This window comes from Schistocerca piceifrons, chromosome 1, assembly GCF_021461385.2.
Source record: "Schistocerca piceifrons isolate TAMUIC-IGC-003096 chromosome 1, iqSchPice1.1, whole genome shotgun sequence".
NCBI lineage: Eukaryota > Metazoa > Arthropoda > Insecta > Orthoptera > Acrididae > Schistocerca > Schistocerca piceifrons.
Genome location: NC_060138.1, coordinates 766,540,553 through 766,557,175, shown reverse-complemented (window position 1 = coordinate 766,557,175; position 16,623 = coordinate 766,540,553). Strand labels below are relative to the sequence as shown.

General features: G+C 36.7%; 1 protein-coding gene across 1 annotated transcript in view; it reads left to right on the top strand.

Moving 5' to 3' along the window:
* LOC124774956 (putative thiamine transporter SLC35F3) overlaps nt 1-16,623 on the top strand; it is a 320,097-nt gene that overhangs the window by 102,264 nt on the left and 201,210 nt on the right. The window contains exons 5-6 of the mRNA XM_047249675.1: nt 321-489; nt 3,088-3,266. Of these exons, the coding sequence (XP_047105631.1) occupies nt 321-489; nt 3,088-3,266 (348 nt within the window). The remainder of the gene's footprint in view (nt 1-320; nt 490-3,087; nt 3,267-16,623) is intronic.

The following is a 16,623-nucleotide window of genomic DNA, read 5'->3' as shown; positions in this document are numbered from 1 at the left end:
ATGGTCATACCAAGGTTTAAAGTAGTTGGCTGTTAATATGACAAGCAATAATCCTATAAAAACAGCTAATTTCTGATTTTGTGGCCCTTTACTTTCTTCAGATTAGTTAAGATTTTCCTTCATAATAAGATACATGTTTGTGAGAGAGAACATAGACTTTAAGCTTACAGGTAAAACAAGATTTTTTTAAAACATGGACACATATGATGTTTTATATTCATATGTCAATAAATATCACCATCAAGACTATAGAAATAGTTATAACAAAGAAATAACATTTTTCTTGTTTGTTGAAGACTTTTTTTTCCAATTTTTTTCAGATAATTCCCTATGATGCTCCATTTTTTACAACATGGTTCTGTACTAACTGGACAGTTCTATTTTTTCCATTATATTTTGTATGCAGAGTTTCAGCAATGAAATGTAAATCTGCTGGCAGTATTTTACAAGAAAGTGTCAGAAATTTTAGGGACAAGGGCTTTACAGCAGGTAAGCACAAACCAATTTAGGGAAGTAACATTCATTGCATAATTTTGTTTGCTATATCTTTGCATAATTTTGGTTCCTATATGTTGTACTTCACTGTAGCAAAAAATATGCACAGTGATACAGACTATTGCTAAATATAATAAATCACCTGTATAATTTGTCATTATGAGTACAGCTTATAAGAGAAAGAAAGGGTACCTTATAATTTATACACTGTTAATGTTTTACAAGTAAGTGAAATTAAATTATGGCTTACACTCTCACACACATTCTACTATCCTCAAATAACACTTATATATAATTTTGAGTGTGTGAAGCAGAGCCACTTAGAAATTGTAAATGAAGGATATGTGATAAATATAAACACATATTAATAGTTCATTTAAGAAAGAAAGCTTGTCAAACCAGATCTATGTCTTCAAGGTGTGACTGATTAATGTATTTGATTATTCATAAAAATCCTAATATTCTACAGTAAGATCTGAGAGTTACAAAGCATCATCATCCTTCCAGCAGGCTGAGTAGGATTTTTGTAATGATTTTCCTTTGTATATTTTATTTTACATGCAGTTCTTGTCCTAAAATTATTCCCATAACAACGAAGCTCCATAATATCAAACACACATATGCCCAATTGCAGTTGATATGGTCATTCTCATCTCACATAGTGTTCTCCTCCCTGACTCCCTTGATGTCATAACTTTTCATAATCCAGTTACTTCTCCATCAAAATCTGCCACAGCATTGTGGCCAATTCACATTTATCAGAAAAAGGTGCTTTATGGCCATTTAAATTTGTAGAATTCCTCTGTTCATTGCCACAGTCACTTCTCATGATGTATAGGATGTTTAAAAATAGTGTCCCAAACTCTTTTGGGAGAGAGTATTGATCAAAACTAAAAAACAGTCCTATGAATTTATATCTGGAAACAAATACTTGTTGGAATAGGGGTCCATTTTAATTTGTCAGAAATGATCAGCACTCAGCTGTGTGAGCTGTCTTCTCTTTTCTTACTAGTTTTATTTGCATCTGTACTGAGCCATTTAGAATAGAATGGAATAGTATGTTTTCCATACAACTGGCATCGTCAGAGTGTTCAATACTTTTTTTAAAATTACAATAATTATTATTGTACATAATTGTGCCTGTGCAGGGCAAGCAGATACACATGCTAAAGTAATATTGATAAGACAACAATTATTCATTCACAATAGTAATAATAATAATAATAATAATAATAATAATAATAATACATCATAACAGTTAAATATACAATAGTATCAAGATATATTTATGGTACACCTTACGTATCCTTTTAAAAAGTCTTTGTTGGTGCGTTACTGTCACAAACGTATAGGTATAATTCATATGGCAGTTTTTTGTTTCATGTAGCATATCTCTTTTGTGTCGCTGTTTAGAAACTCATCATGTGAGTAATATGGCATACATTTGAGCCACACTTCTATTGTTTGCTTAAAGTTATTCATTGCTAGTCCATTCACAGCCTTTGAGAGTTTGTTATAAAATTTCAAGCTAAGGTGTTTATGGCTCTTTTGTGTTATGGTATGGTAGGTCTATGTTACTATTATTTTGATTATTATGAACATGCACATTGTGCATATTTTTAATGATGGTTTTCTAAACTTTTAGTATTCAACACATATGGTTTGAGTTACCCCGAAATACAATTCCGTATCTTATTACTCACCCAAAGTAGCTATGATATACTACTTTTCTTATGCCTATATTGGTAGCATTGTACAATATTCTCATTGCAAATGCTAGGCTGTTTAATTTGTTTGCAAGGTATTATATATGTGATCCCCATGATAGATTTTTATCTAGTTGCATTCCTAGGAATTTCACACAGCTAGCTTTCTGCAAATCCTGGTTTCTGTGACTGACCTGAATATCATTTAATTTTGCTTGTTTTGTTTTAAACTGCATTAAGTGAGTCTTTTCCATATTTAATTTTAACCCATTTAAATCAAATCAGGCATCTAATCTTTCTAAAGTATTTAATACAATTTGTGGAATTTGATCAGTACTGTTACTTTCAATGATTAAAGATGTGTCATCTGCAAATAAAACTGAGTGACACTCAATATTAAGAGGCAGATCATTTACGTAAAACAAAAACAGAATGGGACCTAAGACAGAACCTTGGAGTACTCCATGTGATACATGTATGAGTATCTACTGTTGATAAAGCAGTTACAGACTCATAACCACATAGTTTATTCAGACATTTTAGAAAATAACACAAAAAAATCAAATTTTGTACAGATTCTTGAGTTTTCTGGTATTATTCCTTGCAAAGATGAGTTGAAGGGTGTTTTATTTGGAGTTGTTTTCAAAAATACTCCAACTTTATTATGTGCTACATCTTTGACATAAGTATAGTAATAATAATATAGAAAAGAAACACTAGATCAGTTATTTTCTTTTTAATAGTTGTGATGACTGTCAGTTTTAGACATTTTGTTACTTATCTTAACTAATACCATATGTCATGTTTTTATCTGCAGCATTTTTGTGCAGAAATTTTGTGTACAAAATTTTTTTCAAGATCAATACAACCACTGTTGACTGTGCAGCTAGGTTCCTGACACGATGCAGTTTCTTCTGTCTCCTGTGGGTAGCAACAAATTATATGTACATTCATTCACTACGCATCCTTCTGGCAACTGATGTGATGGCCTTATTTGCCACTAATGTTTCCTGTGTGTACCTGCTATCATGGGTTATACTACATGAGCAGTTTGTTGGTGTCAGGGTAAGTTTGAAAGAGATGATTTTATAAAATTAGATACATGAAAATATATACCTAAACTATTTTATACAGGATGCTTCTAAACTACAATGGCTATTCAATAAAGAATTATCAAAATTTTTATGGTCATAATTTCTTGTGCTAGAATTTAATCTTATGATTCTGTTAGTTTAAAGCATGAAAAACATACTGTACTAGTTTCATTGTTGGCACTCTTGGCTTCCACTTGTGAAAGGTAGGAAAGCTGAGACATGTTCAGTATTGCCTTCCGCAGTTTCTTTCAAAGATAATCACTGCTGATGAAATGTAGCTACATCAGTTTTGATTCTGGGAGCAAACAGCAAATTTCAGAGGGGAAACACATTAATTATCAACCTCAAAATAGCAGAGAAAATGTTGCTTCTGCTGGGAAGTTACAGTCATCTCATTTGATATTCATGGAATACTTATTCAGCATATTGTGCCTCCACATACATAAATAATTGGACAGTAGTACACGGATGTCCTGGAAACTCTGAAAGTCCATATCAGGCACAGAAGACCACACATCTGTGAAACAGGATGGATGCTGCACCATGATAATGCACAGTCATATATTCCAGATATTGTTACTGAATATCTTGTAAAATTCAGCGTGAAGTGCCTCCCTCACCCTCCCGTCAGTCCAGATTTAGCCCGATGTTACTTTTTTCTCTTCTGTAGCATGAAGAACTATCTTTGTGGGAAGCTTTTTCTGTCATTAGAAACAGTAACGAAGGTTGTGGGTCGATACTGAAGGACCTTTCAAAAATTGATTTCCAGCGTGTCTTTGCAGACTGGCAGAAATGTTGGTAAAAGTGAATCACATAAAAAGGAGACTGTTTTCAGAACTGAAGTGCCTCATACAAGTATAAATGCTAGGGGATATTTTTTGTGCAAAATAGTAGCAAAAATATTTTGTGAAGTACATCATATACTAGCTTGTCAATAAACACCTCAAATGTCTCAGCAGACTGCCTTCTTTTAATGAAAGAAAAGTTCTGTCAGAAATTCTCCGTGACAGTGTTATGAAAAGGATAGACTGCTACTCACCATATAGAGGTGATGTTGATTTGTAGACAGGCACAACAAAAAGACTGTTGTGCCTGTCTGAAGCTCAGTATCTTCTCTGTATGGTGAGTAAGCAGTCTATCCTTTCATAATATGGTAATTATTCCATCCTGGGTTTTCCATTGTTAGAAATACTCCTTGAGTTTTCTTATCACATTTAGAGATGTACACATTATACAGGGTGATGCAGGAGTCCAGGAACATTTTAAAATGCACAATTCATGGAATAATGTAGGTTTAGAGGTAAAATTTGAAGCACATGTTGAAATGACATGGGGTTTTGTTTAAACCAAAAACATGTTCAAAAACCAGCCAACATGTGGCACTGGTCAGCAATGCACTATTTATCCCTTCTGCATGAGAATCATTTATAAAATGAGCTGTAGTGAGAGAGGGAGTCATATGTGCCAGCAATTGTCACATGTTAACTTTACGAGAACAGGCACTATTTGTGAAGCATTATGATTAGAATGGAGAACCTCCTACTGCACCTTCTTGATTCTGTCATCATTAGAAGAGCATTCAAACGGATAAAAGTCCTGTAACAAGTGTTACTGTGAAGAAAATCATCATGAAGTTCAAAAGCATGAGTTGTTTAGATGATTGGCCCCTTAGTGGATGGCCACACACAAGTGCTACTGCTACTCAGACAGTTCAAGAACTGGAGACTTAAGTTAGCTCATCTCTGCATGGTGAAGTCAGTGCTTGTGAAGTCACAAATCATACCAGCATTCCATGCACCACATATGGAGAGCATTAAGGCATACCTCCCAATGTCACTTGTAAAAATTCCAGCATCATTATGAACTGTTAGCCACCAGTATTGTGACATGGAAGGCATTTGTGCCGAAGGCACTTCAAAAGGTGGGGCAAGATGACAACTGGTTGTCACTTCAAAAGTGACAACTGGTTGCCCAATGTGTTGTGGACTGACAAAACCCACTTCACACTCAAAGGGTATTCCAGCATTTATAACTGCAGAATTTGGGTTACTAAAAACACGAGAACTGTCATGAGGACCTTATTGTATGACAAGGAAGTCACAGTGTGCTGTGGATTTTTCGTATCAATCATGATTAGACCTTTTCTTTGTTAGAAAGAACATCATCTTTGCTATAAATAAATTTTTGTGCTAATTATTGCTTCTGTATCATATGAAGTGCTGTTTGTCAGTCATTTTGTACACCCCATGTCATTTCAAGCATGTCTGTAAATTTTTACCTTTCTACATACATTATTCTGTAAAATACTGAATTTTCAAAACTTAATGGACTTTTGGATGACCCTGTATATACATAAAGTAACTTTCAACACACTTAGGTGAACAGTTTTTGTGACAACAGGAAAATCACAGTAAGGGTGGGCTTTGTTAGCCCACCACATACATATCTGTGCGTATGTTTCACTATAAATCTTCAATCTCTCTGCATGTTACTAGAAATGTTTCAAGTGGTTGCTAACAACTTTTAATACAATTGACAGTGGTGCACTAGCCATTATCAGACATGATGAAATATTGCCACATGCTACGGCACATGCAGTGAAGCACAGTGTTTTGCATTGCTGGCTGGTATGCTATGGGTCACTGGCTCAAGCCAGACCATCAGCAATTGTTTGTTATTTACATTGCTGGAAGTGGTTGAAACATGATTGTAATGCTTGTATATTCTGTAATATTCAGTGTTTCTATAAATACCAGCATTCTGGAATATTCACTATTTGTATAAATAGCTGCTCTCTCCACTTACGAGGTGGTTGTACACTGATGTTCGTATTACACTTGCTTTCAATGTTAAGTGATATATTTCATTGACGATATTGCTTCTGGATTTGGACTTGAGTGTCATTATGATGTGAGCTTGTTTGGGGGAGATGCCGTGTACATCAAAACATCTACATCACTGTGGCTCCAATTATTTTGGATCTCCTAAAACGACTAGGTTCAGCAACTATTGCATCAGAATAATTGCTAATTTTGAAGATATAGAAATTAGCAAGCTAACATACTTTCCATTCTTTCACTCTCTGATGTCATACATAATAAAATTTTTTGGTTCTTCAACACTTAGGTAAAAAGTATTCACTGCTCAAAAGAAAGTGATTAGAATAATGTATGTGGCTCATAGTCACACATCTTGTAGGCATTTTTTAAAAAAGGTATGAATTCTTACGCCAGTGTCACAGTACATTGACTCAGTAATGAAGTTTGTTCTCAACAACATGGACCAGTTTAAAAACAACAGTGACATCCATGATTGTAATATCAGAAGAAAGAAAGACTTACACTGTCCTCTACTTAACCTATCTTTAACACAGAAAGGAGTAAATATGCTGCTGAAAAACTTTTCAATAAATTACCAGCTGAAGTAAAATCTCTGAGAAACAGCAGTAATAGTTTCAAAAATAAACTGAAATTATATCTCCTTGACAACTCCTTCTATGCCATAGATGAATCCTTCAATAGGAATAAATAAATGTATAGGTAGAATATATGCATTTTGTGCTGGTTAAGGGAATAGAGTAGGGGAAAAAATTTAAGGTTTAAAAAAAAGAAACCCTTGATTCATATGTGCATTTCTTATGCACTTGACACGTTCCACATCATAATGGTTTCCGTATGGCTGATGAATGAAATATGTAACTAACTAACTAACTAACTACATAAAAGGCTAAGCAGACTTGCAGATTTCTACCAATGTTTTCTTCAGTTCAGCCTGGAATTTGTCCCAGCAATTGCACTTCTCTTTATTATTCTCAAATCATTTTATTGCCTACATGGACAAGAACCAGAATACACAAACAATACAGCATCCCTAAGATCCGTACATTGAGGAGAACAATCGGCTCCAAGCCAGGAATAAGCCAGCTTCACATCAGGCATCCATCAGTGTTTTCTAGAGAGACTTGCCAGAACCCAGCAACAAAATATCTCAAGGGATTCAACTGAATAACCTGATACAGTGGGTGGGTTGACATGATATCTTTGACAGACATACACTTTTACATGGCTGGCACAGCCCAGCAGTGGTTTGAGAACAACGAAGAGTAAAACTGAAGAACAGGCCCAGCATCATGGCAAAACAATACATTCATTCATGTATCATGTATCATGCTGTTCTGGTAAAGCATGTTACAACAATGATTCATCAGGTGGGGCCAATGCATCAAAGGAAATGTATCAAGCTGTTCTGGTAAAACATTACAACAACAATTCATCAGGTGGGGTCAATGCATCAAAGAAATGCATCTGAAAAAAAAGACAGACAGATACACACAAGCGCACGCATGCGCCCACACACACACACACACACACACACACACACACACACATTGGATGAAAGAGGAATGATCGACAGCTGAATGTCATCCCTGTGACAGATGTGGAAGATCAGCATGACTTTGCTTCTTTCATATGCCAAGTTGTATGAGAAGAGATACAGCATTTTATGGCAACTAAATTGTCAGACTGAGTATGTAAGAGATAGCTACTGTGAATGTCAACCCTATTTGTCAGGAGGCAATAGACAATGTTGAAAACGAGGTGTATCTATCTTTGACACCAATCTCTACCTCCTGTTGAATCCACCATGAAAAATGACTTACATAGCCACCATAAAATGGAGCAATGCATTTGCAACCAACTCCTACACCAAGTTTAACATGCAGTAGAAGAACAAACATTTGGAGGATGGAAGACAACACACCTGTCTGTTTTCGTTGTGTATGGTCTGAGCACATTGTCCACTACTGAGAGTAAGAAGACTAGTGTTTGGCCACTGTTACCTCACCATACATCGACCTTCACAACAGTCCTGTTCACGCCAATTAACTGCAGAGGAATATGACTGACCTGTGGACCAAAGCTGATCACTGTATCCTGTATGAGATTGCTCCCCAACATGCTGTAACTGTTCTCCATCAATGTGCAGAAGTACCAACAGCTTGCCTAACTGCCAACTTCAGAAAAACTATGTGAAGCAACCATCAGTGGAAGTGAGGCCACAACTCCTCCATAGACAACAGTTGTCAAGATGGCAGCCTATCTCACTGATGTCATCCCTAAGCACAGGCACTATTTGAATCAGAGGCTTCTTTCTCTGTAATGTTGAATGCTTATCACCACCAGTTAAAGAAGACTATGCTCTATGACACAAAAGTGATTATGCTGAAGGCCACAAATGGAAAACACATCCACCCAGCAGGAACATGTATTGGAAGAATAACTGTTAGTGACAGACCACAGTCATTCTAGTCTGTTGTTTTAATGAAATGAGGCCATCATGTTACTCTCATGTGGGACTACTGCTAAGCATCACTGCTGGCTGTGGAAGGTCAGAGCTCCAGATTGATGACACTATTTCAACAAGCACTAGTTCTGGGCTGTTGTTATCCCACTATCTTAAATGAGATGAGTTCTCATTGTCAATCAAGATGAACAGGTAATTTCGTGAGCAGCCATGACTCACCTTACTGTCATTGATGAAGAATTGTGCTCTGCTACCACTACAGACAATGCAGGGAAAGAAGCTGTTGCCAGACTGCCGATAGGATCTGGCCTGACTGAAGAAAAACATCAGCGACTAATAGCCATTCTGCATCAATTTTTGGATGCTTTCAAATCAGGAGTTGAGGAAAGACAAAGTGTCCCATGATAAAATAACATATTAACAATGGGGATCATCCACTTAGCAACCGGTACTCATGTAAACTGTCACTGGTTGGATGATGGGTCCAGGAGAAAGTGGAGAAGGTACTCTAAGATGACATCATTGAACCTTCAGGAAGTCCTTGTCCTCTCAACTGCTCCTTGTGAAGAATAAGGGCGGCACATGTCATTTATGTTTTGACTACCAATGACTGACCAAAATCATGAAGAAATATGTTGATCCATTGCCATGTATTGATGGCACCTTAGACTACTTAAAAGGAGCAAATTATTTCTCAGCAATGGACATGTAAGATCTACTAGCAAATTGAGTCAATGACAGTGACCAGGAAAAGACTGCCTTCATAATTCCTGGTGCTCTCTATGAGTTTAAAGTTTTGCCATTTGAACTGTGTATCACTCAAACCACCTTGGACATGTGATGGATAACATGTTTCAACACCAAAACTGGACAACATGTCTTTGCTATATAGATGACACTGTCACTTTTTAAGGAAATTTGAAGAACATCTGAGCTGCCTGATAACTGTGCTGAAGTGTGTCACATTGCAGGTCTCCACTTGAATCTGAAAAGTGGTGCTTTGTGACCCAAGAAATGAAAATATTGGTGCACCTGGTGAATGGTTTAAGTCCATCCTAACCCAAGGAAAATAAGAGCAGTCACAGATTTTAAGAGTCCTTGGCACACTTGTGATGTGAGAACTTTTCTTGGAGTGTGCTCATACTACCAGTGATTTATAAAGGACTTCTATGTGAAGGCACATCCCCTACAAGAACTACTATAACGAGATGCCAAATTTTCTTGGAACAAAGTGCAAGAAAGACCTTTCCTTGTCTTTAAGAAGGCACTAAGGCAATCTTTTCCTGGTCAATCTCATTGACTCAATTTGCCAGTAGCACCTACATGTCCGTTCTAGCACTGTAGTTAGTTAGTTACATGTTCTATAAATCATTTGAACTATTCTTTTATGAAAAGATGTGGAACAAGTCAGTTTACATGATATGTATACGTGATTAGTGTTAATGAACACATACATTTTTAGTCATATGCAAACTACCACATATAAAAACAAAGTTTTCTTTTTTAGTTTTTAAAGAGAAATTCATCCATGGTATAGGAATTGTCCACGATAAATGATTCTAGGTTACATCTTAACTTGCTTTGAACCTGTCAATTGAAACAACTGATAAACATAAATTCCTGGGTATTATAGTTGATGAACATCTTACATGGAAGGAGCACATCAGCTACATGTGTAAAAAAATCCCGTGTAATGCCTACCTGCTGTAATGCCTTTCTAGCATAATAGTGTCACCAGTCTTACGACAAATCTATTTTGGTATTATACACTCCCACCTACAATACGGTATTGAGATTTTGGGTGGGGCACCAATGGTATACATGGATAGGGCTTTTAGAGCCCAGAAGAGAGCAATTAGGATAATAGCGAATATTAGTAAATGTCAAACCTGTAAAGAATACTTCATTAAGTATAATATACTAACAGTGTATTCATTATATGGTCTAAGGACTATACTGTTTGTAAAAGAAAATATGGAGCACAGTATAATAAATAGTGATATCTATAGTTATAATACAGGGAAGAAAAAAGGATTACCACATAAAATTCAGAAATAAAAAAGCAACCGATCGTAATCCATTTTCTGCTGGAAGATATTTTTACAACAGACTGCCAATTACCATAAAAATGTTAAAAGGAAAAATATTTAAAATAAAATTAAAGCATCTGTTAATTGCTAAATGTTTGTACTCCATCAAGGATTTTTAATGTTGTATGTACCATTCCTCCCCCCCATGAACCATGGACCTTGCCGTTGGTGGGGAGGCTTGCGTGCCTCAACGATACAGGTAGCCGTACCGTAGGTGCAACCACAATGGAGGGGTATCCGTTGTGAGGCCAGACATACGTGTGGTTCCTGAAGAGGGGCAGCAGACTTTTCAGTAGTTGCAGGGGCAACAGTCTGGATGATTGACTGATCTGGCTTGTAACACTAACCAAAACGTCATTGCTGTGCTGGTACTGCGAACGGCTGAAAGCAAGGGGAAACTACAGCCGTAATTTTTCCCGACGGCTTGCAACTTTACTGTATGGTTAAATGATAATGGCGTCCTCTTGGGTAAAATATTCCGGAGGTAAAATAGTCCCTCATTCGGATCTCTGGGCGGGGACTACTCAGGAGGATGTCGTTATCAGGAGAAAGAAAACTGGCATTCTACGGATCGGAGCGTGGAATGTCAGATCCCTTAATCGGGCAGGTAGGTTAGAAAATTTAAAAAGGGAAATGGATAGGTTAAAGTTAGACATAGTGGGAATTAGTGAAGTTCAGTGGCAGGAGGAACAAAACTTTTGGTCAGGTGAATACAGGGTTATAAATACAAAATCAAATAGGGGTAATGCAGGAGTAGGTTTAATAATGAATAAAAAAATAGGAGTGCGGGTAAGCTACTACAAACAGCATAGTGAACGAATAATAGTGGCCAAGATAGACACAAATCCCATGCCTACTACAGTAGTACAAGTTTATATGCCAACTAGCTCTGCAGATGACGAAGAAATTGAAGAAATGTATGATGAGATAAGATAAATTATTCAGGTAGTGAAGAGAGACAAAAATTTAATAGTCATGGGTGCCTGGAATTCGACAGCAGGAAAAGGGAGAGAAGGAAACATAGTAGGTGAATATGGATTGGGGCTAAGAAATGAAAGATGAAGCCGTCTGGTAGAATTTTGCACAGAGCATAACTTAGTCATAGCCAACACTTGGTTCAAGAATCATAAAAGAAAGTCATAAAAGAAGGTTGTATACATGGAAGAATCCTGGAGATACTAAAAGGTATAAGATAGATTATATAATGGTAAGACAGAGATTTAGGAACCAGGTTTTAAATTGTAGGGCATTCCCAGGGGCAGATGTGGACTCTGAGCACAATCTATTGGTTATGAACTGTAGATTAAAACTGAAGAAACTGCAAAAAGGTGGGAATTTAAGGAGATGGGACCTGGATAAACTGACTAAACCAGAGGTTGTACAGAGTTTCAGGGACAGAATAAGGGAACAATTGACAGGAATGGGGGAAACAGACACAGTAGAAGATGAATGGGTAGCTCTGAGGGATGAAGTAGTGAAGGTAGTAGAGGATCAAGTAGGTAAAAAGACGAGGCCTAGTAGAAATCCTTGGGTAACAGAAGAAATATTGAATTTAATTGATGAAAGGAGAAAATATAAAAATGCAGTAAATGAAGCAGGCAAAAAGGAATACAAACGTCTCAAAAATGAGATCAACAGGAAGTGCAAAATGGCTAAGCAGGGATGGCTAGAGGACAAATGTAAGGGTGTAGAGGCTTATCTCACTAGGGGTAAGATAGATACAGCCTACAGGAAAATTAAAGAGACCTTTGGAGAAAAGAGAGCCACTTGTATGAATATCAAGAGCTCAGATAGAAACCCAGTTCTAAGCAAAGAGGGGAAAGCAGAAAGGTGGAAGGAGTATATAGAGGATCTATACAAGGGCGATGTACTTGAGGACAATATTATGGAAATGGAAGAGGATGTAGATGAAGATGAAATGGGAGATACGATATTGCGTGAAGAGTTTGACAGAGCACTGGAAGACTTGAATCGAAACAAGGCCCCGGGAGTAGACAACATTCCATTAGAACTACTGATGGCCTTGGGAGAGCCAGTCCTGACAAAACTCTACCATCTGGTGGGCAAGATGTACGAGACAGGTGATATACCCTCAGACTTCAAGAAGAATATAATAATTCCAATCCCAAAGAAAGCAGGTGTTGACAGATGTGAAAATTATCGAACTATCAGTTTAATAAGTCACAGCTGCAAAATACTAACACGAATTCTTTACAGACGAATGGAAAATCTGGTAGAAGCCGACCTCGGGGAAGATCAGTTTGGATTCCGTAGAAATGTTGGAACACGTGAGGCAATACTGACCTTACGACTTATCTTAGAAGAAAGATTAAGGATAGGCAAACCTACATTTCTAGCACTTGTGGACTTAGAGAAAGCTTTTGACAATGTTGACTGGAATACTCTCTTTCAAATTCTAAAGGTGGCAGGGATAAAATACAGGGAGCAAAAGGCTATTTACAATTTGTACAGAAACCAGATGGCAGTTATAAGAGTCCAGGGGCATGAAAGGGAAGCAGTGGTTGGGAAGGGAGTGAGACAGTGTTGTAGCCTCTCCCTGATGTTATTCAATCTGTATATTGAGCAAGCAGTAAAGGAAACAAAAGAAAAGTTCGGAATAGGTATTAAAATCCATGGAGAAGAAATAAAAACTTTGAGGTTCGCCGATGGCATTGTAATTCTGTCAGAGACAGCAAAGGACTTGGAAGAGCAGTTGAACGGAATGGACAGTGTCTTGAAAGGAGGATATAAGATGAACATCAACAAAAGCAAAACGAGGATAATGGAATGTAGTTGAATTAAGTCGGATGATGCTGAGGGAATTAGATTAGGAAATGAGACACTTAAAGTAGTAAAGGGAGTTTTGCTATTTGGGGAGCAAAATAACTGATGATGGTTGAAGTAGAGAGGATATAAAATGTAGGCTGGCAATGGCAAGGAAAGCATTTCTGAAGAAGAGAAATTTGTTAAAATTGAGTATAGATTTAAGTGTCAGGAAGTCGTTTCTGAAAGTATTTGTATGGAGTGTAGCATGTATGGAAGTGAAACATGGACAATGAATAGTTTGGACAAGAAGAGAATAGAAGCTTTCAAAATGTGGTGCTACAGAAGAATGTTGAAGATTAGGTGGGTAGATCACATAACTAACGAGGAGGTATTGAATAGGATTGGGGAGAAGAGAAGTTTGTGCCACAACTTGACTAGAAGAAGGGATCGGTTGGTAGGACATGTCCTGAGACATCAAGGGATCTCTAATTTAGCATTGGAGGTCAGCGTGGAGGGTAAAAATCATAGAGGGAGACCAAGAGATGAATAGACTAAGCAGATTCAGAAGGATGTAGGTTGCAGTAGGTACTGGGAGATGAAACAGCTTGCACAGGATAGAGTAGCATGGAGAGCTGCATCACACCAGTCTCAGGACTGAAGACCACAACAACAACAACAACAATGTACCTTATTTCTACTACTAAACTATTATTATTGTTCATGTATGTACTGACTGACTATGTCCACAACTGTAAAAGTTATTATGGACGAATAAACCATTATTATTATTATTATTGTCAAGCCTTTAATGTTATTAGTCAAATGTTCAAATATTTTTATTGCTGCATATTGAATTCCTTTCTGAGCCACTGATAGCATTAATAATGTAAAAAAAGTTCATTTTCTCCTCTAGTGTTATACGTATGGACATTGCTGTTCTTCTCACCTTGTGATGGATTATTTATGACAACTTTAATTAACAAATATATTTATTTTGATGATACTGTTAAAATGCCTAACTCCTTGAAGAGGTACAAATGGACTGTGGGTGAACATCAGATATTATTCTTACTGTTCAGTTTTCTGCAATCAATGCTTTCTTTCTTACTGGTGATTTACTCAAGAAAATTATGTCACAAGCCATTATTGAGTGGAAATATGCAAAATACGTCAAAACATTGATATGTTTGTTTCCAACACTAGCAATTAAATGAAGAGGAAAAGTAACTGACCTTAACTGTTTGTGAATCTCACAAGGGGAGACCACAACTTTGGGATCATGGATTTACTTCAAATTTTGTACACCTCTAATAACCATTAATACAACATAATGTGCAATTACTAAGGTGCACTACTCTGGCAAGTCAGAGAAAATTGCAAGCGAATTTTATGTGTATATTATGTAACTGATGTATCTGAGCATGGATGCCAGCTGTTAGAGTTCATGGTGGTTAATGTTTGAGCTTCTTAAGATGAACATGTGTGAAGCAACAGTTCGACTCCCACTCTAACCTTCATTTTTGTAGTACAAATGTAAATCCTGTGATATTCAATAAAGTTACACCTACACTATTTATCCTTGCTACAATAGCAACATCTCACCACCATGCAGGTTAGCTGCTAAATGGGGCCTGCCTCTGTGTCTGCAGCTTGAAGGGTAGAGGTGCAAAGTAGCATGTATAAGTGATTTTGCAAATCATGGCAGGCATACATTTTCTTAATTTACTTGTCAATAGTTATAAATATGTTTGTTCTAGTAATTAAATTTAATTAAGAATAGTGAGTAGTCAAATAACATGAAATTCACTGAAACTTCATGCAGATACAAGTGGTTTTTTTTATTATATTACTGCTCAAATGTCATATAAATTAAATAGTAGACCAGTGATGAGAAAGAATATAGATTAAAAATTAAGTTTGAGCAGGAGTCAAACCATCGTCTCATAAACATTTGTCTTACACGTGAAACTTCTGTTGTGATTTTCCCAAAATTGTCTGCTTAGTGCACATTACTACTTGCACATTTTGTTGTTTTAATGGCCTGCTAAAGGTGTACAATGTTTTAACCCTTTAACTGCTCTGGACGTGTTAACACACGCACCTTTGTACCTGTCCCTGTGTGCTCTGAACGTGTCTACATGTGCCACCAGTCCTTCTCCTTGGTACTCTGAACATACCTACGCGTAGACACATTCAGAGAGCCAGGTAGAAGGACTGGTGGCACGTGTAAACACATTCAGAGCACAGGGACAGGTACAAAGGCGAGCGCATTAACACACCAGAGCAGTTTAAGGGTTAAGTAAATCTGTGATACCGACATCCTGGATTGCCTTCATCAGTAATATGCATGCTTCAGTTCAAGTTTTCATAAATACGTACACCCAAAAATTTGAAGCATTTTACCTGGTTTACCAACTCCTCTTCATGTACTACATCAAATGTTGAGATGACTCTATTTGTTGCATAGAACTGAATATAGTGCTTTCTCTCAAAATTTAGGGAGAATCCATTTTCAGAAAAGTACTTAATAATTCTTTAAAAAATGTCATTAAAAATCTCTTACAAGGCTTTCTCTCTAATGGGGTTTATTATAACACTAGTATCATCTGTAAAAATATCAGTTCTGCTTTTTGATGTTAATAAGGTCATTCACTTTTACAAGAAATAGGTATGGGCAAAAAATTGAACTCTGTGGGACTCCCTTTGTCATTTCTCCCCAGTCACTAGTTTGCTGCCCTTTCAGCATTGTCTGAATTATTCAACACAACTTTTGCATTATTTTCTAAAGTATGATTCAAACCATTTGTGTGTAAAGGCCTCAGTTCCATGAAATTTGAGATTTTCTAAGAGTGCAACATGATCTACACAATCAAATGCCTTGGAAAGGTTGCACAGAACACCAACTAGCAATATTTTACTATTTATAGCTTGTAATATTTAATGATTTAATGTAAAAATAGCATGAATGAAAGCTTTATGAACAAAAAGTCAGAAGTTGAAAATATTTTTAATTATCATTTTCTAAATGTTGTGTATATAGTAGGATCCAGGTGTTCATTAGAAGATGCTAGGCTGTTAATGGAAGAGGCCATACCTATGCAATTTGATACAATTGAAATCTCACCCACTTCTCCCTCTGAAATTAGGAAAATAATAAACTTGCTTAAA